The sequence below is a fragment of the Manis javanica genome, chromosome 5 (genome assembly GCF_040802235.1).
Source record: "Manis javanica isolate MJ-LG chromosome 5, MJ_LKY, whole genome shotgun sequence".
NCBI lineage: Eukaryota > Metazoa > Chordata > Mammalia > Pholidota > Manidae > Manis > Manis javanica.
Window position 1 is genome coordinate 170,564,691 of NC_133160.1, and position 22,514 is coordinate 170,587,204.

At 45.3% G+C, this 22,514-nt stretch overlaps 1 protein-coding gene across 7 annotated transcripts in view; it reads right to left on the bottom strand.

Annotated features, from left to right (window-relative positions):
• LETM1 (leucine zipper and EF-hand containing transmembrane protein 1) overlaps positions 1 to 22,514 on the bottom strand; it is a 45,183-nt gene that overhangs the window by 21,423 nt on the left and 1,246 nt on the right. For 3 of the 7 annotated variants that reach the window (XR_005054023.2, XM_036991880.2, XM_036991868.2), the window contains exon 2: positions 11,941 to 12,391. Coding sequence is in view for 6 of the 7 variants with exons in the window: in XM_036991880.2 (XP_036847775.2) it covers positions 11,941 to 12,391 (451 nt within the window). In the remaining variant the exon portion in view is untranslated. Of the gene's footprint in view, positions 1 to 11,940; positions 12,392 to 20,948; positions 21,007 to 22,514 lie in introns of all 7 variants that reach the window. The other 4 variants (XM_036991885.2, XM_073237945.1, XM_036991893.2 and 1 more) reach the window with 3 other exon arrangements.

A 22,514-nucleotide genomic window follows, 5' to 3' on the forward strand; every position in this document is an offset into this window, starting at 1 on the left:
TGGGTCTAATGGTATTTCTATTTTTAGTTTTTTGAGGAGCCTCCATACTGCTTTCCACACTGGTTGAACTAATTTACATTCCCACCAGCAGTGTAGGAGGGTTCCCCTTTCTCCACATCCTCGCCAACATTTGTTGTTGTTTGTCTTTTGGATGGTGGTGATCCTTACTGGTGTGAGGTGATATCTCATTGTGGTTTTAATTTGCATTTCTCTGATGACTAGCGATGTGGAGCATCTTTTAGTGTGCCTGTTGGCCATCTGAATTTTTTCTTTGGAGAAGTGTCTGTTCAGATCCTCTGCCCATTTTTAATTGGATTATTTGCTTTTTTGTTTGTTGAGCTGTGTGAACTCTTTATATATTTTGGATGTCAACCCTTTATCGGATCTGTCATTTATGAATATATTCTCTCATACTGTAGGATACGTTTTTATTCTATTGATGGTGTCCTTTGCTGTACAGAAGCTTTTCAGCTTGATATAGCCCCACTTGTTCATTTTTGCTTTTGTTTCCCTTGCCAGGGGAGATATGTGCATGAAGAAGTTGCTCATGTTTATGTGCAAGAGAGTTTTGCCTATGTTTTTTTTTCTAAGAGTTTTATGGCTTCATGACTTACGTTCAGGTCTTTGATCCATTTCGAGCTTACTTTTGTGTATCGCGTTAGACAATGCTCCAATTTCATTCTCTTACATGTAGCTGTCCAGTTTTGCCAACACCAGTTGTTGAAGAGGCTATCATTTCCCCATTGTATGTCCATGGCTCTTTGATCGTATATTAATTGACCATATATGTTTGGGTTTATATCTGGACTCTCTATTCTGTTCCACTGGTCTGTGGGTTTGTTCTTGTGCCAGTATCAAATTGTCTTGATTACTGTGGCTTTGTAGTAGAGCTTAAAGTTGGGAAGCAAGATCCCCCTTGCTTTATTCTTTCTTCTCAGGATTGCTTTGGCTATTTGGGGTCTTTTGTCGTTCCATATGAATTTTAGAACTATTTGTTCCAGTTCATTGAAGAATGCTGTTGGTATTTTGATAGGGATTGCACTGAATCTGTAGATTGCTTTAGGCAGGATGGCTATTTTGACAACATTAATTCTTTCCACCCAAGAGCATGGGATGAATTTCCATTTATTAGTGTCCTCTTTAATTTCCCTTAGGAGTGTCTTGTAGTTTTCAGGGTATAGGTCTTTCACTTCCTTGGTTAGGTTTATTCCTAGGTATTTTGTTCTTTTTGATGCAATTGTGAATGGAATTATTTTCCTGATTTCTCTTTCTGCTAGTTTGTAATTAGTGTATAGGAATGCAACAGATTTCTGGGTATTAATTTTGTATCCTACAACTTTGCAGCATTCAAATATTAGTTCTAGTAGTTTTGGAGTGGATTCTTTAGTTTTTTTTTATGTACAATATCATGTCATCTGCAAATAGTGACAGTTTCACTTCTTCTTTACCAATTTGGATGCCTTTTATTTCTTTGTGTTGTCTGATTGTCATGGCTAGGACCTCCAGTACTATGCCGAATAAAAATGGGGAGAGTGGGCATCTCTGTCTTTTTCCTGACCTTAGGTGAAAAGCTTTCAGCTTCTCGCTGATAAGTGTGATGTTGGCTGTGGGTTTGTCATATATGGCCTTTATTATGTTGAGGTACTTGCCCTCTATACCCATTTGTTGAGAGTTTTTATTATGAATGGATGTTGAATTTTGTTGAATGCTTTTTTTAGCATCTATGGAGATGATAGTGTGGTTTTTGTCCTTCTTTTTGTTTATGTGGTGGATGATGTTGATGGATTTTCGAATGTTGTACATTCTTGCATCCCTGGGATTAAGCCCACTTGATCATGGTATATGACTCTCTTGATGTATTTTTGAATTCTATTTGCTAATATTTTGTTGAGTACTTTTGCATCTATGTTAATCAGGGATATTGGTCTGTAATTTAATTTTTTTGTGGTGTCCTTGCCTGGTTTTGGCATTAGAGTGATGCTGGCTTCATAGAATGAGTTTGGAAGTATTCCCTCCTCTTCTATTTTTTTGGAAACTTTAAGGAGAATGGATATTATGTCTTCTCTATATGTCTGATAAAATTCAGCAGTGAGTCCATCTGGGCCAGGTGTTTTGTTCTTGGGTAGTTTTTTGATTACCAATTCAATTTCGTTGCCAGTAATTGGTCTGTTTAAATTTTGTTTCTTCCTGGGTCATTCTTGGAAGCTTGTATTTTTCTAGAAAGTTGTCCATTTCTTCTAGGTTATCCAGTTTGTTAGCATATAGATTTTCATAGTATTCTCTAATAATTCTTTGTATTTCTGTGGGGTCCATCGTGATTTTTCCTTCCTCGTTTCTGATTGTTTATGTGTGTAGATTCTCTTTTTCTCTTAATAAGTCTGGCTAGGAGTTCATATATTTTGTTTTTTTTTTTTTTTCAAAGAACCAGCTCTTGGTTTCATTGAATTTTTTTCTATTGTTTTATCTCAATTTTATTTATTTCTTCTCTGATCTTTATTATGGCCCTCCTTCTGCTATGGGCCTCATTTGTTCTTCTTTTTCCAGTTTCACTAATTGTGACTTCAGACTATTCATTTGGGATTGTTCTTCCTTCTTTAAATATGCCTGGATTGCTATATACTTTCCTCTTAGAACTGCCTTCGCTGCGTCCCACAGAAGTTGAGGCGTTATGCAGTTGTTTTCACTTGTCTCAATCTATTGCTTGATCTCTGTTTTAATTTGACTATTGATCCATTGATTATTTAGGAGCATGTTGTTAAGCCTCCATGTGTTTGTGAGCCTTTTTGTTTTCTTTGTATAATTTATTTCTAGTTTTATACCTTTGTGATCTGAGAAGTTGGTTGGTAGAATTTCAATCTTTCTGAATTTACTGAGGCTCTTTTTGTGGCCTCGTATGTGGTCTATTCTGGAAAATGTTCCGTGTGCACTTGAGAAGAGTGTGTATCAGGCTGCTTTCAGATGTAGAGTTCTGTAGGTGTCTATTAGGTCCATCTGTTCTAGTGTGTTGTTCAGTGCCTCTGTGTCCTTACTTATTTTCTGTCTGGTGGATCTGCCCTTTCGAGTGAGTGGTGTGTTGAAGTCTCCTAGAATGAGTGCATTGCATTCTATTTCCTCCTTTAATTCTGTTAGTATTTGTTTCACATATGTTGGTGCTCCTCTGTTGGGTGCAGAGATATTTATAATGGTTATATTGTCTTGTTGGACTGATCCCTTTATCATTATTTAATACCCTTCTTTGTCTCTTGTTACTTTCTTTGTTTTGAAGTCTATTTTGTCTGATACAGGTACTGCAACACCTGCTTTTTTCTCCCTATTGTTTGCATGAAATATCTTTTTCCATCCCTTCACTTTTAGTCTGTGTATGTCTTTGGGTTTGAGGTGAGTCTCTTGTAGACAGTATATAGATGGGTCTTGCTTTTTTATCCATTCTATTACTCTGTGTCTTTTGATTGGTGTATTCAGTCCATTTACATTTAGGGTGATTATTGATAGAGATGTACTTACTGCCATTGCAGGCTTTGGATTCGTGGTTACCAAAGGTTCAACGGTAGCTTTTTTACTGTCTAACTTTAACTCACTTATTACGCTATTATAAACACAGTCTGATGAATCTTTATTTCTCTCTCTTATTCTTCCTCCTCCACCCTTTATATGTTAGGTGTTTTATTCTGTACTCTTTTGTGTTTCCCTTGACTGCTTTTGTGGATAGCTGATTTTATTTTTTGCCTTTAGTTAGTATTTAGTTGGTCTGCTTTCTTTGCTGTGATTTTATTTTCTCTGGTGACATCTATTTAGCCTTAGGAGTACTTCCATCTAGAGCAGTCCCTGTAAAATATCCTGTAGAGGTGGTTTGTGGGAGGCAAATTCACTCAGTGTTTGCTTATCTGGAAATTGCTTAATCCCTCCTCAAATTTAAATGATAAACTTGCTGGATACAGTATTCTTGGTTCACAGCCCTTCTGTTTCATTGCGTTAAATATATCATGCCATTCTCTTCTGGCCTGTAAGGTTTCTGTTGAGAAGTCTGATGATAGCCTGATGAGTTTTCCTTTGTAGGTGATCTTTTTTCTCTCTCTGGCTGCCTTTAATAGCCTGTCATTGTCTTTGGTCTTTGCCATTTTAATTATTATACATCTTGGTGTTGTCCTCTTTGGGTCCCTTGTGTTGGGAGATCTGTGGACTTCCATGGTCTGAGAGACTATTTCCTTCCCCAGCTTGGGGAAGTTTTCAGCAATTATTTCTTCAAAGACACTTTCTATTCCTTTCTCTCTCTCTTCTTCTTCTGGTACCCCTATTATGTGAATATTGTTCTCTTTGGACTGGTCACAGAGTTCTCTTAATCTTTCATTCATAGACATCCTTTTATGTCTCTCTACCTCAGCTTCTCTGTATTCCTGTTGTCTGATTTGTATTCCATTAACAGTCTCTTGCACCTCATCCAGACTGCTCTTAAGCCCTTCCATTGTTTGTTTTTTATTTCTGTTTTCTCCCTCCAGACTTCATCCCTTAACTTTTACATATTTCTCTGCAGCTCCATCAGCATGGTTTATTTTGAATTCTTTTTCAGGAAGATTGGTTATATCGATCTCACTAGGCCCTCTCTCTGGTGTTTGAGTGATTTTGGACTGGACCAGGTTTTTCTGCCTTTTCATGGCGATAGAAGTGATCGTCAGCGAGGGGTGCATGTGTCAGCTGGGAGAACAAAGTCTCTTCTTGCTTACTGGTCACTTTGCTCTTCTCCACTGACTGTGCCAGTTAACCACACACAGGGAGCAGTCTCTGGGTTAATCCCCTGAGCTGCCATGGGAGGGGCAGCCCTTGGGATAGCCTAGGGCACTGGCAGGGGTCACAGATGAGCAGCGTGTGTTCTCCTGTGAGAACAGCACCCCTTCATACCTTCTGGACTTTGCGCTGGCTTCCTCTGCCTGTGCTGGGCAGCTGCATGCAGGGGACAGCCTCTGGGTCTGGCCTGGTTAGCTGTGTGCTGGGAAAAGAGTCTGTGTGGTTGCTGTGGGTGGGGCTGCTCCCCGGCTGGTCTGCAGCAACGGTGGGTCAGCCAGTTTGCTTGCAGTGCCAGCGGGTGGGAATGAACGGCAGGCTGCTTATCATCATGGGGGGGCTTCAGAGCTGCGTTGCCACCCAGGGGTTTAGGGGGCCTGAAGTTCCTTAAAATTCCCAGCCAGCTGGGCTGAGTGTGCCAGGACGATTTTGTCTACCTGTTAAATCTTTGTGCCTTTAAGACTTAAAGCGCCCGCTTTTCTTTTGTCCCAGGGGAGCTGGCTGTGGGGACCTGTTTGCAGTATCAGTCTCAGATTTTACTTTTCCGTTTCTTTAATATTCAGTACACCATGCAATGTGTGTCTGTGCTCCCAGTGCAGATTACTAGGGCTGGTTATTTAGCAGTCCTGTTCTTCCACTCCCTCCCCACTCTGACTCCTTTTCCTCCCACTGGTGAGCTGGGGTGGGGGGAACGCTTGGGTCCCACTGGGTCGTGGCTTTGTATCTTACCCTTTTTGTGAGATGCTGAGTTCTCGCAGATGTAGATGTAGCCTGGCTGTTGTACTGTTATCTTCTGGTCTCTCTTTCAGGAATAGTTGTATTTGCTGTACTTTCAAAATATATCTGGTTTTGGAAGGAGATTTCCACTGCCCTACTCACTCCACCATCCTCAGAAATCTCTCATTACTATTTTTATTTAAAACAAATAACATGTTTGCTAAAATATCACAATGAAAAAAAATAAAAATAAATGCTGGAGAGAGACAGTTTTATAAAAGTTGAGCTAATAATACTAGGAACATCTTTTCATGTCTCTTTTCATTTTTATGTTCAAATGGTTCCAGATTTGGCCACAGAAAAGACCCTTCAAGTTGGTGCCTGTGTTTTTTTGACATTCCTCCATTAAAAGAAGAATTTTTAGCAGTTCTAGCAGGGTTTAATTTACATACCATAACATTCACCCATTGTAAGTGTATAATTCAACGATTTCTGCTAAGTTTATAGATTGTGAAACAATCACTAAAATCCAGCTTTTGGATATTTTGTCATGCCACAAATTTTCATTGTGTCCATTTTCAGTTAACCTTCATTACCACTCTCAGCCCTAGATGATCAGTAATTTGATGTTTCTGTATATTTGCTTTTTCTGGATATTTCCCATGCATGGAACATTTAATATGTCCTTTGGTGTCTGGCTTCACTGTCAGGTGCATGAATGCCTAGGAGTGGCACGTCCTTCTGATGATCGGGCCACCCTATCATGCCGAGGTGAGCCTCCATGTCCCTGATTGTCTCTGCTCTGAGACCTACTCTGTCTGCTGTTTGTGTGACCATGCCAGCTTCCTTTCATCTGGTGTTAGCACCACTTATATTTGCCATTCTGGAACTTTTATCTATTTGTGTCTTTACATTTAAGGTGTGTTTCTTGTAGAGTACATATAGTCAGAACTTGCTTTTTATCTGACCTGACAATTTCAACACTTAATAAAATTAAAAAATGGAAAACCATATGGTTGTCTAAACAGATGCAGACAAAGCACTTGACAAAATCCAAAATATGTTCCTCATAAAACCTGATGGAATTTATAAAAAAGATACTAGAACTGATAACTGATTTTGTCTGTCTGCAAGATACAAATGAGCAATTTATAAAAATCAATTGTATTTCTATATATTAACAATTAGCAACAAATGGAAATTGAAATTTTAAAAATTCCATTTACCTACAATAGCCAAAAAGGGGAAGCAATCCAAGTGTCCACTGACAGATTAATAAGCACAATGTGGTCTACCCAAACAACAGAATATTATTCAGCCTTAAAAAGGGAATTTGGGCACATGTTCCCATATGCTAAGTGAAATAAGCCAGTCACAAAAGGTCAACCATGTATGATGCCCCTAACACGAGGTCCCCAGAGGAGTCACGTTCATGAATACACGAAGCGGAGCAGTGGGTACTGGGCGCTGGGGGAGGGGCGGGAGGGAGGTACCGGCACACCGCATTTTATTGCACTTCACTTCATTGTGTTCACCGATACTGTGCCTTTCACAAACTGAAGATTTGTGGCAGCCCCACATCCAGCAAGCCTATCGGCACTATTTTTCCAAAAGCATTTGTTCATTCTGCATCTCTGCGTCACATGATATTTGCTCTGGTGCTATAACCAGCAATAGTTGATGTCAGCAGATCCACACGCACCTAAGACGGAGAACTTAATTGATAAATGCGTGTGTTCTGACTGCTCCACCCACCAGCCATTCCCATCTCTGTCCCTCTCCTCAGGCCTCCCTCCTCCCTACACAGCAACACTGAAACTGGGCCAGTCAATAACCCCGCAGAGGCCTCTCAGTGTCTCCAGTGAAAGGAGGGCCCACACGTCTCTCACGTTAAATCAAAAGCCAGAAATGATCAAGCTGAGTGAGGAGGAGGCATCTCAGAAGCCAAGACGGGCTGGAAGCTGGGCCTCTGGCACCAAACAGTTCACCAGGTTGTGCATGCAAAGGAAAAGTCCTTGAGGGATGCCGAGAGTGCTCCTCGGCAACCACACGAATGATAGGAGAGCAGCCTTATCGCTGATCTGCAGGACATGAGCGTGGTCTGTGTAGATCAAGCTGGCCACATATTCCCTGAAGCCAAAGCCTCACCCAGGGCAAGGCCCTAACTCCCTCCAATAGTGTAAAGGCTCAGAGAAGTGAGGAAACCACAGAAGAAAACCAGACGCTGGCAGAGGCTGGTTCATGAGGCTTGAGGAACAAAACCGTCTCCATGACAGAAAAGTGCAGGTGAGGCAGCAAGTGCTGATGCAGAGGCTGCAGCAGGTCACGCAGGAGTTCAGCTGAGATCATTAATGCAGGTGGGTGGCTACACTGAACAACAAGCACATGCTCACATGGATCCAACAGCCTACAGCTGGAGGAAGAATCCGCCCAGGACTTTCACAGCCAGAGAGGGGAAGTCAGTCCCTGTCTTCAGAGCTCCCAAGGACAGGCTGACTCTCCTGTTAGGGGCTAATGCGGCTGGCGGCTTTAGGTTGGAGCCATTGCAAAAACCCTGGGGCCCTTAAGAATCATGCTCAATGTACTCGGTCCATGCTCTTTAAACAGAACAACGAAGCCTGGGGGACAGCACGTCTGTTCACATGACTTACTGAATATTTTAAGCCCACTGTTGAGACCCACTGCTCAGGAAAAAAATTCCTTTCAAACTACGACTGCTCATCAACAGTGCACCTGGTCACCCTAGAGCTCTGACGGAGATGTACACGAGATCAATGTTGTTTCCATGCCTGCTGACAGAATCCATTCCGCAGCCCGTGGGCTGAGGAGTCACTTCAGCTTTCAAGTCTTATTATTTTAAGAAATGCATATCGTCAGGCTACAGTTGCCTTGGATGGTGATTCCTCTGATGATCTGGGCAAAGTAAACTAAACCTTCTGGAAAGGATTCACCGTTCTAGACGCTGCTAAGAACATTTGTGATCCATGGGAAGAGGTCAGAATCTCAACGTGAACAGGAGTTTGGAAGAGGTTGATTCAACCCTCATGGTGACTTTGAGGGGTTCAAGACATCAGCAGAGGAAGCCAGATGTGGTGGAAACAGTGAGAGAATTGGAATTAGAAGTGGGTCCTGAAGATGGGACTGCACTGCTGCCTCTCATGGTAAAACCTGAACACCTGCGGAGCTGCTTCTTCGGGTGAGTACAGACAGTGGGCTCTTGAGAAGGAATCTACTCCTGGTGAAATGCTGTGAGGACTGTTGAAATGACAACAAAGGATGTAGAGTATTCCAGGAACTCGGCTAATAAACCAGTGGCAGGGTTTGAGAGGACTGACTCCAATTCTGAGAGTTCTGCTGTGGGCAAAATGCTATTGAACAGAATTCATCCCGAAAAACGTCTATGAAAGGAAGTGTCAATTGATGCAACAAACCTTATTTATTGTCTTCTTTTACAAAATGGCGACAACCACCCCAACCTTAAGCAGCCATGACCCTGATCATCAGCAGCCATCAACACTGAGGCAGAGCCCCCACCAGCAAAAAGCTCAGGACCCACTGAAAGTCCAGATGATGGTTAGCATTTTTAGCAATAAAGTAAAGTTTTAATCAAGCTATGTACTTTTTTTTAGACATAATGCTATTGCAAATGCAATGACAATAAAGTAGTTTGAAATACTGCAAGACTTACCAAAATATGACACAGAGATAGTAATTACACACTTAGTACAGCTTAGGTAAACATAACTTAAATAAAAGCTCTGGAAAACCAAAAAATTCACCTGACTCGCTTTATTGTGACACTTGCTTTACTGAGGTGGTCTCAAAGTCCACTACCCCCAAGGTCTGCCTCTATTGTGTCATGGGTGCTGTTTCAGTTTGGAAAGATGAATTGTTCAGGAGAAGGACAGTGGTAATGGGTGCACATCAGTGTGTCACAGTACTGTATACTTAAAATCGGCTAAAATGTTCAGTTTTAGGTTGTGAATTTTACTACACACAAAAAATTCCATTTATAATAGCATCAAAAAGTATGAACTATCCTCTATTGCTCGGAGAAATGATAAAAGCTCTGTTTTATTCCCCACTGCCCACCCTTAGAATTGCACCCATTGTTCATGTTTGAGCCTTTTCTGCTTTTCTGACCCCTGCTGTCCCTGTCTTCGAAGCAGCTGCATCCCAGGGAGCCCTGGCTCCTCTGAGTAGGTCAGTCAGGAGCCCAGGCTTGCGCCAGGTGTACTCACTGCTACCAGGGAGTTGTGGCCGCTGGGCAGGCCCTCAGACTGAGAGGGAGCAAGAGGCCCGACCACAGGAGGGCCTGGGGGCAGGACGAGGGCAATTCAAAAAGCCAGAGACAAAGTCACACGATGAAACTCACTTATGAGGCCTCGTAAAGAGAACTCGGGAACTTTCAGCAAAGTGCTTGGCACGAAAGGACAGACAAGTAGCTTAATCATCCTAAGAGAATCATGGGGTGGTAAGGGCGTCAGCCCTTCCAAGGCTCCACTTTAAGCAAGCACTCAGGGGAAAGCTCCAGACGGAGGAGCCATGAGCACATGGAGGGGCAGAGATTAAGTCCCCAGAGCCCTAGGGGCCCGCCAATGCAGCGGGCCGCAGCTTTGCTGCACCATCAACTGTCTGCCACACACTGCCCCAGCCAGAAGGGCACTGAGGCAAACTTGGGGAACTTGCCAAGATCTCAGGCTCCAGGGCACACAGTCTGTGCACAGCCACTGCCCACATCTGTTAGTACAGCTCACACACACTGTGTCAGGGTGTGACCGTGTCTGCTGTTCGTCACCGTAAAGCCCTTCCCCAGGTAAGCCAGGCCTCCTGTGCAGAGGTGGGCATTTGGAGGCAGAAACACTCCCACCGAATACTTCAGGCCCATAGAGCCTGAAGCCAGATCACAAAGCTGCTTTCCAAATGCGTCTTCCACGGCAGTGCTCAGACAGGTTTGTCACTCTCCATCTAACATTATTAGCAAACACTCAACAGTTATATGAACTAAATCCAAATTTCAAATGTACCTTCCACTTAAACAATGCTTGTACAAATTTTATTTACTTATTTTATAATTTTTTACATGGCTTTTCTTTGTCTTTGTAAATATAATTTTAAGGGTCACTTTTCTATAATTAGCAGGACCTCAAACATTTTGTTCAAATGCAAATTATTTATGAGGCCCTAAAGCAAGGGAAAAACAGCATAGCTCTACAGCCCCCTTCTTAATGCTGACAGTAGGGATCTGGCCCCACTGCCAACCCCACATCCATGCTGGGACCTCTCCCTGGGACTTAACTCATCTGCTCCAACTCTTTTTTTCCCCTTAAAGCCTCATAATCTTCCACGAAGTAGCAAACATGTAACTTGTAACTTGCAGAGCAGAATGGGGTTGGGGAGGAGCAGAAGGGAATTCGGGTCTCCAGTGTGAATTTGTAATTATCTAAGCTACAATGTGTGTTGTAATCAATGCCCAACAAATGCCACAGGATGATTCTGAAATGCAAGTACCACTGTTCCTTCTTCAAATTATCAATCTGTTCCCTTCTAAAAAAGCATTCCCAGGAAAAATTCCAACCAGTTAAACAAAAACAACCTATATTCTCAACGAAGTTCATGAGCGCAAGTATACTGAGAAGCCAGAATCGCTCTCACACGTAACAGCTAATTTCCCAGAGGCATTAAAATAAAGTCCTTGTTTTCTCCCTAAGGAATCTTCTGGTAGTCAACCTTCAAGAGAAGGGACCGTTCTGAGCCCTTCCTGGGGGTCCTGGGCTGAGAGCTTGAAGCTAACCTTGTACTCTTGGGATGCACCAAGAGAGAAAAGACCAAGAAAAGAAGAAAAAGCAGCTGACAGTGTAACTATCAATTACTTCATGGACAAAATAAGACAGTCCCAGAAAGTCTGAGCTCCTGGAAAACCAAGTCTTTCTCTAAGAGCTGCAGACGACAACACAGTGGTGCACCAGATGCCTAAGCAGAGGCCCCGACAGCCTAGAGTAGGTGTGGGGGCAGCTTCTAGAACTGGTGACACAGCTGTGACACCACCGGCTCAGGAGCTCAGACCCCAAATGACAAACAACAAACCCTCAAGGAAGGGAACACACAGCTCTGAAGACAGAGGTCTGCATAGTGAGACAGAAAACGCAGTTCACCTGAGAATAAACACAGCGGGTCAGACTCAGACCTCTCAACAAGGAAAGGAGAAGCCGGAAGAGAGCAGGACGACATCACAGCGTGGAGGGAAAACAGCATGTGCACATGAACGACCTCTGGCAGGGGAGACATGTTCGCGGTGGTGCACTTCAGTGGTGGCCTCAAAGGGAAGTTCACGTTTTAATAGGTTTCTCTGATTTTTTTCTAATCACAAGTGCAGGAAAAAAGCCCTAGAAGCATTTTAAGCAACTGCAAGGTGAACCAACTGGGACCTGGAGAGCCCATTACCTGCCTGCGCTCGCGGCGGGTCAGGCTGTGGCCATTGAGGACCTGCCAGAGCATGCGCGCCGCGATCTTGGTGTCGATCCAGAGCAGCCGGAAGCCGTGGTAGTAGTGCCTCAGCTCGTCCAGGACCCTCTGCCCCAGGGACTTCTTCACTGCCACCTCCGTGCGGGGGCTGTACACCGGGCCGCCCTCTTCCAGCTTCTTGTTCTTGTCCTTTAAGGACTTGAGGGACTTCTCCACCATGGAGTCTTCGCGCAGTGCGGGTGATGAGTGCCAGCAGCGCGTGGGAAAGTACTGCAGCCCCGTGACAAGCAGACCTGCTGAGGCGGGGGCCCATGCTGCTCGAGCCACCGTGCACGTGCACTCAGGCCTCAGAGTCCGACGACAGAGGGGATCACCTCTGAAGGGAAGAAACACGGAGTGGACAGGAGTGCAGCAGCCAAATGGGACATTCCTGGAAAAAGGAAAACAGCATGAGGGGCTACTTTCTAGGACTGCGCAGCACCAAACGCCAGCAAAAGTGACATAGACCATTGCCAAATCAGCCTGACACACCCGACTTCCCCTGTAGATAAGACCCCCAAACACACTTGGGGAGCCCTTTCCAACAGCCGGAGAACACTAGAGCATCCAGGGACAGTGCCAGGGCACGAGGAGCCCAGGCAGGAATCGGAGGCTCAAAGGGACAACTGCACACAAACACAACCAGCAAAGTCCTGATCTCTGCACCAAACAGACCCAGTCTCTAGCAGGGTCTCCCAGAATGGCTCCCACAGACTTAGGGAATTTGGGGAGGGGGACAGGGAGGGCCTCTCCCTAACAGCTGGCTTTCTACAAAGACCTACCATTCTTGAGCAAGTCCTGAAAGTCAGCAAGGATGCAGGAGTCAATGGCAACCCAGACCCATGTATCAGCTGACCAAAGGCATTTGTGCAAAACGGCAAAAACCCAACAAAAAAAACCCAAAGCCCATTTTCTATGGCTACTCTGGTGCTGGCCTCCTCACCCAGGTGTGCCTGCCGGCAGGTCCCTAATGCAAAGCCTCATTTATAACCCAATATTGGAACAATTAATTCTTTTCCTGTCACACAACCTTCTCTTTATCTCTCCAAGCAAAGCAGGACCCCTTCCCACCCTCACACACAAATTTTTCTCTGGGTGGCTGCTGGCTCTAACTGACTTCAGAGGCACCCCCAGCCTCCTCCACCTGTCCCAGCATCTCTCTGCACCTGGCCTGGTGCAACAATGAGAAGTTGATCTCTGCAACAGACTTCCCAATGTAAATTCCAGCTGCACTTCTTATTTATTTTTATTAAAGTATCATTGATATATAACCTTATGAAGGTTTCACATGAATAACACTGTGGTATCAACATTCACCCTTACCAAGTTCTCGCCCCCCTACTGCAGCCACTGTCTGTCAGTGTAGTGAGATGCTAGTATGTTACCAAGTCCTCACCCGCCTAATGCAGCCACTGTCTGTCTGTGGAGTGAGATGCTATAGAATCACTGCTTGTCTTCTCCGTCCACCTCCACTACTTATTTCCATGTGACCCTGGGCAAGTAACTTAACCTCTCCATGCTGCAGGGGCATCTTTCGTGAACTTATATGCTAATATATGCGACCAAGTAAGTGCTTAGCACAGTGTCTGGAGCAAGCCACACCCACCATAAAAGTGGCAATTATTACCATCCACTAAAGCGACTGAGAAGCCATGGGCAGGGCAGGGGACCGAGGTGTCTAGTCCAGCTGCTCCTTCTGTGACTGGGACACTGAAGCAGGAGAAAGCAGGGGCTAGCCCGCCTGTGCTCGCAGCAAGTAGTGAGCAGGTACAGCTGGAGCAGAACACTGTCGGTACTGCCAGCCGATCCCCCACTGGCCTCTCTTGTGTCTGAAGCCCCTGCTCCTGCCTTCGAAGGACAAGGCCAGCCCTGTGGGGAGCCTCTCAGCCCACACTACCCTGACTCGGTCACCAAGGGCCAGGTTGCACAGAGCACAGCAGAGCTACTGCGACCTACAGCTGCAAGGCTCTGTCACCGGCAGGCTAGCCATGCCTTGTGCGCCCTGGCTCGCCCCACACAGAAGTGAAGGTTACCTCCTGGCTTCATCAAGCATAACCAACTAATTTCCCAACCCTCAACTAGCAAGGAAGCAAGTGGCTTCCCAAGAAGGTGTGATGTCAGCAGTCATCAGGAAAAGCAGAGACACATGAAAACAAACCAAGCAGAGAAGCACCTGGCGTTTCCAGGGAGGGCCTGCCAGGTTCTGAGACTTGGCTGCCTTCAAGCACATTAGAGAGACTGTTATTACTAATGATCAAGCCAGAAAGCTTAGGTAATTTCAAAAAGCAAAAAATTGCCTAATTTATAATTTAAAAAATTTGTCCACATAAAAGTAATCTGGGCACTGCTGCTTTCCCAAGGTAGCTGGGACAGAAGGCCAGCCCTGCTCTCCCAAACCTACCAGCACCCAGTGTTGGCACTGCTCAGAGACACACCCGCCCTCACCTGAGCAGGCCAGGGCCAGCTTCCCAGCACCAGCTACCTGACCTCCTGCTGCTGCTTTTCCTTCATTTTTTAAAAAATATATCACCTTATAATTACAACCCTTTAGTAGAATTAGTGCCTCATATAGAAAATTACCAAGTATCATAATTCTTCCAAGTGGTAAAGATACCTCAAGACAAATGCTGGGCATAGAAGCCACAGGGCATAAATCTGCAAAGAAGTAAAAAGCTAACCTTTGCAAACAATGTGGCTTCTCTCTCACTTACCAACTTTACATTTCCCTGTATGGCCCCGGAAGATGACTGGTTAGCCAGAGACGGGTAAGATTCCTCAAGGGAGGAACAACCTAAGACAGGCACAGTCGCAGGGGGGCCATCAGGAGAGAAACTGGGGACCAACAGAGGGGAGGCTTAGAACCTCACCCCCCCACCCTGTTTTGAGAGAAATCTTCTGCATCCGTGGATGTTTTATTGCCCTTGTCTAGCTTGGATTAATACTTAGTCTCTGGGCACAGACCTGACATTTGCCCTCTTACAGCACTAAATTATGTTTTCTACCTTTATCTTGCATCTACCTACCACTTCAGCATTTTATTAAAAAATAATAATAATAAAAATAAGGGAGAAATGTGGGATTCACATATAAATCAAGTATAAAAATCAAACGAATAATCATATTTGACCTGATTGTTTATAGTTCATGATGCATGATCAAAACTGAAAGTTGCTATGGTGACTGTCCTTGCACTGTTCACCATGTAAGAACTCATTCACTATGTAAGACCTTGTTCACCATGTAAGAACTTGTTTGTTATGCTTCAGAAGATTGGAGACTGTTGAGAATTAGGCTTGAGGTTGATTAATGATTGTGCATTGAGTCCCCTATACAGAATTTTATTGTTGTTAACAACCATTTGATCAATAAATATGAGAGATGCCCTCTCAAAAAAAAAAAAAAAAGTGGACACAAGACCATAAATCCATTTAAGATGCAAAGGAGTGAAGCTCTAATGGATCACCTGGCAGAAGAGGGAGTTGGCAGGTCATGCCCACCCACTGTTATGGAGACTAGTTTTATAAATCTTTTTCATCAGAGTCCATATAAATTGAGGTTTATACAGTAAAGGAGGCAGAAAACTGATTATTTACATAAAAATGTGTTTGGTTCTAATTTGATTAAGTTACACACATACATACATAGGGATCAATGTTCTGCTGTGACCAAATCACATCCTTAATTTTTTTCCTTTTCCCGTTAGTCATTTCAAGCTATTTTTATAATTAGTTGAATTATTAAGTTTGACAATAAGGTTTTGTCTCCTAAAATGATTATCTATGTTATTTCTCTGGAAAAAAAATAATTTTATAAGTATGGTATTCCATGGCTGTTAACTTGAAGAGAGGGTATTTCGTTAAGTTCTGTCAATCCTTGACCACTGCTAAATTATTGAACAATTTACATTAATACTCTGAGTTGTTTGACACATTGGCCCATAATCATTTAATTTGTATCAACATAATATGACTTATGGTTAAATAAGTAAACACAGATTTTTAAGAAATATGTATACTCAGTAGCATTTTGATTCAATAAAGTGTTTTTAAAAGTAAAAAAATATATATATGGGAATATCAACTTCACAGAGGGATAAAACACTGGGCAAAAGCAATATTTCAATAAGAAACACGTGGTCCCCAGAGGAAGCCTGTCCATTCACATTACAAAGCCCAGGAGTTTCTGCAGAGTCGCTCCCTGTACGCCAGGACACTAACTCCCATGCCCATCTCAATGAGGACATCCTGCCATCACCTTCAAGAGGAGAAAAGCTAAGCAGTGGGCCAGGGAAGAACACGCACAGGTTCAAGCACCCCCCGCAACTTCAGCGTGCCGGCGACACCAGCACCACCCAACGGCAGGCACAGGGAGGCAGGCCCACGGAGCCAGACCTGCTCTGTCACAGCACTTCAACTCTTGAAAATCACTGTGATTTCAAGAAAATGCCACAGGCACAACGCTGGTGGGAACACGGCCCCTTGCCAGGAGAAAGCTTGCCAAGCTAATAGCCTGAGGCGGGGCCAGGGACGATGACAACCCTCAGTGTGCCACCTCTTCAGGAACATGACACCTGCAGAGGCAAAGGGATGCCAGCAGCAAAAAGGGACATACAACGGAGCAGCAGGCACCATGACCAAGAGGGATGACTGCAAAAGTACAGGACACCTATCTGCCCAGGGATAAGAGGCAAAACCATGTTCTCCTGCCAGACATGGGGAACCAGAGAGCGCTGCTGTCTTGACGATGGGTCTCTGCTCTGGGCAAGTTCACTGTGGATTGACTGTGACAGTAGAACATTCTTGGGGTGAAAGGGTTATACCCAACTTTATTCCCATGGTGGCAGGTTGATCACTAGAATTCCGCCCACTCAGAGCGAGTCTGCAAGCAGCAAGCCAGTCTCTGCCTCTGGGCCTTTCTGCCCCTGGCAGCTGCCTCAGTCTCTGTCCTCAGGGCTGCCACCACTCCAGCCTCTGCTCTGCTCTCCTGCAGCCTTGCAGCCCTGTGTAGCCACCATGTTGCCCAGAGCACTGGGTGGAGCTCTTTATATAGAGTCAATAACGACATATTGCTGACACGTGTAGTGAGCTAGCTGACCAGGGCCAGGTGAGAATCCTGGCCACAGGAACCTTCATTTTACCCACAGCTGCCCACAACCAGTCAGAGCCCTAGGGCTCCCTGCATGCAGGAAGGGCCCTGGGACCCAGGGCGGCACCTGTCACCAGCACGTCAGTGTCTCTGCAGGTCTGGCGGTTGCCAACACTGACATCTAGGAATGAAAGCTGCTTACATCAGTTTAGGTTTCCCATGAATTTCAGTGCTTTCAGTGTTTCAGGCCCTGCCCACTTTCTCTCTGCCTTTATTTGTATGATAAAGCAGGTCAAGAGCAGCCAGATAATGTTTTGGATCAGAAACTCTCCACCTACTCACCCTCTGAGAGGTCCTGACCCTTTTAACTGAAGACTGAGATTGCAAAATATCTGTTAAGAAACTAATAATACAAACAGTTATCACCTGCAACTACTTATCCATGTGACTCAATATTTCTCATATTTGGAAGATCCAAATAAAAAAAACTTTCTTGTTATCATTCATCTACAATTACATGAAGAACATTGTTTACTAGGCTCCCCCCTTCACCAAGTCCCCCCCCCACACCCCATTACAGTCACTGTCCATCAGCGTAGTAAGATGCTGTAGACTCACTACTTGTCTTCTCTGTGTTGCACAGCCCTCCCTGTGCCCCTGACACACTATACATGCTAATTGTAATGCCCCCCCCTTTTTTTCCCCACCCTTATCCCTCCCTTCCCACCCATCCTCCTTAGTCCCTTTCCCTTTGGTAACTGTTAGTCCCCAAATAAAATTTTTTGGAAGCTAAGACTAACATAAGGCTTTCTTGTCTGTAATACTTAACTTAAAATTCTGAGTTCAGCAGAAAAGCTTTACAGTTCTCATTGCTTAACTTCTGAAACAGTGTTTAACCTTCCAGAAATTCGGAACTTACAAAAAATTTACATGAATAAAGCATAGCTTCTTCGTTTTAATATAAATCTTAAACGCAGATGCATTTGAACCTTAAAAAGGTGCTTCACAGATTTAATACCCATTCCTAGTAAAAATGCTTTAAGTTAAAAACGAGCAGAAATGGCAGCCAGTACTGAAAAACAAAAGCTAAGGTCATAGAGTAAACCACTACATACTACATTCTTTGCTGTGGTGAATACATGAAAGACTACAGCATCCCAGTAACCAGGCTGGCTACTGAGTAAGGATGGAAACCACAACAGAAACATGTGCACTGGAAAGGAGACAAAACCCCATTAAGTTCAAAATGTGCTACAACGTGAGCTAAAAGTAATAAAAAGGCTGTGTGAAGAGGCAGACACAAGTTAACTTATATGCCAGCACTAATTACTTAGAAATGATAATGAAAATGGAGGTCCACTAACACCACCAAACAGGATATATCTGGGAACTGTCTTAAAGGTAACACCCGTGGGAAAGAAAACTGCAAACCTTTTTCTTAAAGAGGGAAAAGGCCCTATTGAAGAAAACTTACACCTGGAAAGACTCCATGTGATCTCAAAAGTTCATATTCCCAAGTGATTCTCTGGGTCTAATGACATTTCAAGTTACAATCCCAAGAAGGCCATTTTAGAACTGAAAAGAACTCAAAAGCACACCTAGTAGAACTGTTCAGAAAGGAGGCATGCGAGGCCTGGTCTCCTGCAAGTGAAAGCAGCTAGAACACTCGCTAAGGTAAGCTGACAGGCTGTGGATAAAGTGAAGGTTCCTGTGGCCAGGATTCTCACCTGGCCCTGGTCAGCTAGCTCACTGCACACCTGTGGGCAATGTGTTGCTATTGACTCTATATAAGAACTCCGCCCAGTGCTCTGGGTGACACGGTGGCACGGCTGCAAGGCTACAGGAGAGCAGAGGCTGGAGTGGTGGCAGCACTGAGGACAGAGACTGAGATGGCTGAGTTGGTAGAGAGGCCCAGAGATAGAGACCAGCTTGCTGCATGCAGACTTGCTCTGAGTGGACAGGATTCTAGTGATTGACCTGCCACCATGGAAATAAAGTTGGGTATGAACCCTTTCACCCCAAGAATGTTCTGTCCTTTCTTTAGTCTCACTGAATCCATAGTGACCTTGCCCGGGGCTGAAACCCATTGGTAAGACACACAGGTACAGGCCACCAAGGAATGACAGGCACTCCGTGGACATGGGGCAGGCATGGCCAGCCTGCAACCTGCTGGGTCACTGCAGGTAGACCCCATCCACACAGGGCAGGGGCTGATCCATACAGCGGTCCTCTAACTCGTGCTAGTTGTCTGCACTTTAAAATGAGAGCCTTCACACCAAAACCCAGTCTTCTGGCTTACTTTCAAACACCCCTCCCCCAGGCTGTCCCCCAGCCTAAAGGGCTGGCCCTGTGGGGCCACACCCTTCAGGACAACCATGTGCTGCCAGGTTACTGGCCACCATTTCTAACCCCCCTCCAGGCCCCAGGCTTCTGAAACACTATCTCAGATTAGAGTTTACTCTAGGACGGAGTCTAGAAAAGCACATTTCAAGAGTAAGGATGTTCCTTGCTTGTACGTTAATGACTCCACATCATAAAAAGAAAGATTTCATAACAACAAAGTCTTATGATTATCAGAAGAGAAAAAACCTAATTCAAATCAAAGCCAAGAGCCGGGTGGCAGTGCTCTGGTAGCAAGCAGGGGGTGCTGCGGCTGGGAGGGGCTTTTAAGCAGCCTTTGTTGTGTCCCCACCAAATGCTGCTCATGGGCCGATATCACTCCACAGAGATGTATGCATGCGAGAAAAGCCACATGGCTTTTCATGTTAGCTGGCTGCTCATGTTAGCACTTTACAAACGCCATAAAACGGAAAATATGCTTAAGCATAACTGCTTTAACAACAACCAAGTTTCCATGTATGACTTGTGCAGTATGTCTTTTAGGGAATTAAACCTGTCCCAGGAAGCATCCTCCAGGAAAGCTTTACAGCCATGAGGTGGCAAACTAACAAGCTCAAATGTGTAGAAAAACCCAAAAGACCCCACAGCTCCAAGGGTGAGGGGCCAGACAGACAGCATGGGAGGGCAGTCCTGGGCCCTGGAGCAGGAGGAATCATGGCTGCGGAGAGAGACGAGCTCTGCACTGGACGTGCAGGGATGTGGCCAAGGGCCTGGTGCCAGGAGAGCTCTGCACTTCCCACCACACAGGCAAGGGGGCGAGAAGGGAGACCTCCTTGGGATACTGGGCACAGGGGACGGCAGATGGGAGAGCTCAACAGCCTTGAGGGAAATTCAAGCCGGTGTGCAAGTGGACAGGAAAGTGTGGATGCCACTCCCTCCAGGACGCCCTCCAGCCTCAGAGCAGTACCGCAGACCTCCCACCGAAGGGAACGACTACGTCTTCCATTCGTGCCCAGAACCAGGCAGGGGCATGCTCCATGGGGCCAGCACTCGCTCAAATACTGCTCCTCTGAAGCACTACATGTGTTGCGAGGGAGAGTCTGTGTGTGTTCAGACGGGGCCTGACACCCACAAAACTGCCTGGCATGACCAATGTCTTTCTGTGCAAATACATGAAAAGCCATGAAAGTGGCATCATGTAGGCATGGAACAGGTGTGTACACAATAGTATGCACACTGTGGTTACTACTGTGTGTTTTCAAAAATGCACATAAAAGACTGGATAAAATACACCAAAATGCTAGTGATACTTGTAAGAGATTCTGACCAGGATTAAAAGTGTTCATTTATTTTTCAAAGATTCACTAAGGTATGTGGTTACATATTTCAAAATGAAAGGATAAAAGAAACAACAACTAAGGACAGGAATGCAGGGTATATCATCTCCCAAGTTGAGAGCCACATGCCACTCGTGCATTTTCCAGCTACCCCTTTCAAAGAGGTGAAAAGTGACATTCACTTACCTGTGGCTCATCATCCTTGCGACGCCAGCACAACCGAGGCACCAATCCCCCAGGCTAGCTGCAACAGACACGAGGGAAATAAGAAAGTCAGTCTCAGGCCAGGCGCTTTACACTGACACTGCCTTTGAGGGCATGAAAAGACTATGGCTCTCTTTGGCAGAATAAGTTTCTGGAAGGCTGGTTTTGGTGTTAGAACGTTTCAGAGTGTTTGTAAAGTGAAGGGTCTACCCCAGCTGGGAACACAGTGTCTTGGGGTAGCCCTCAGGAAGATGGGGACCTGGAGTGCAGTAGACCTGCAGCTAAGGCCTCAGTTCCACAAGACTGCCCTCATTTCACATGCCAGTGGCAAGTCGGGTGGGTCCTCAGGCCACCCACACTTCTGCCAACTACAAACTCAGAGTTTCCCACGACCCCCTCAGTTTTGCCAGTCGGCTAGAATGGCACAGAAGTCAAGGAAGTGCTCTACTGACTATCACAGTTTGTTTTAAAGGGCACCTGCAAGCAGCCTGATGGAGAGGAATGGAGTGTGAGGGCTGGAAGAGGCCTTGTGGGGTCAACATGCACCATCAACCCAGAAGCCCCCCAAGCCTCCCTGCTCAAGTCTTCATCTGCATTACCTAGGTGGGATTGATTACATCCTCGGCCTCTGACGACTGAACTCGATCTCCACACCCCCTCCCTGGAGGTGGGGAATGTGGCAAGAAGGTCCAACCCTCTAATCCCAGGTACCTCATTAGCATAAACTCAGGGGTGAGGAAAAAGCAGCTCACTATGAATAACAAAGACATCCTCTCTCAGGAAATAACAAAGCTGTAAGGAGCTGGGCTAGAGACCCAGATGGAGGACAGACACCAAATGTATTTCTGCAGATTCCACACCTTCCTTCCCCTGGCTTCCAGGAAACTGCATTTTCTGGGTTCTCCCCTCCAGCTGCTCCAGGAAGGATCCTTTCCACCCTACCTCCAGCTCCTCCTCCTCAGGCACACAGTGCCTGCAGACCTGCGGGTAGTGAGACCCAGACATCCAATGGGCATCTCACACCAACAGCTCCAAGAACAACTCCCAGCTTCCCCAGCCTGCACCTTCCCCGAATCCTCCCGTTTCAATAATGGCCAAAGACTGGCCCTTGCTGCTCTCACACCCAGTGCCTGGCGAATCCAGGCAGCCCACCTTTACGGGGCCCCAGACCCCTCCCAAGTACAGGCCCCACATAGCAACTTCCTCCCAAAGAACACGGTGTGGCAAGGGGGAAAGAATAACTCCAGAGGAGAGAGACCTAACATACACCACCTCAGCCCAGTGATCGAGGTCAGCACTGAGCTCACTAAGTCATACTGCTAGCAGGTGCCCTTGTTAGGATGTGATGAGGACACTTTAACCCCTGCAGTCTTCTTGCCCAAAAACCCGTTAACTCACTTGGATGAAAAAAAAAAAAACAGCAAACAAATCCCAATAGCGGTGCATCCTAAATATTTTCACCAGTCCACACAGAACTGTCAAGATAAGTCTGAGAAACTTACCAGCCAAGAAGAGACTAAAGAGAAAAGGTGACTAAAGGTAATGTGG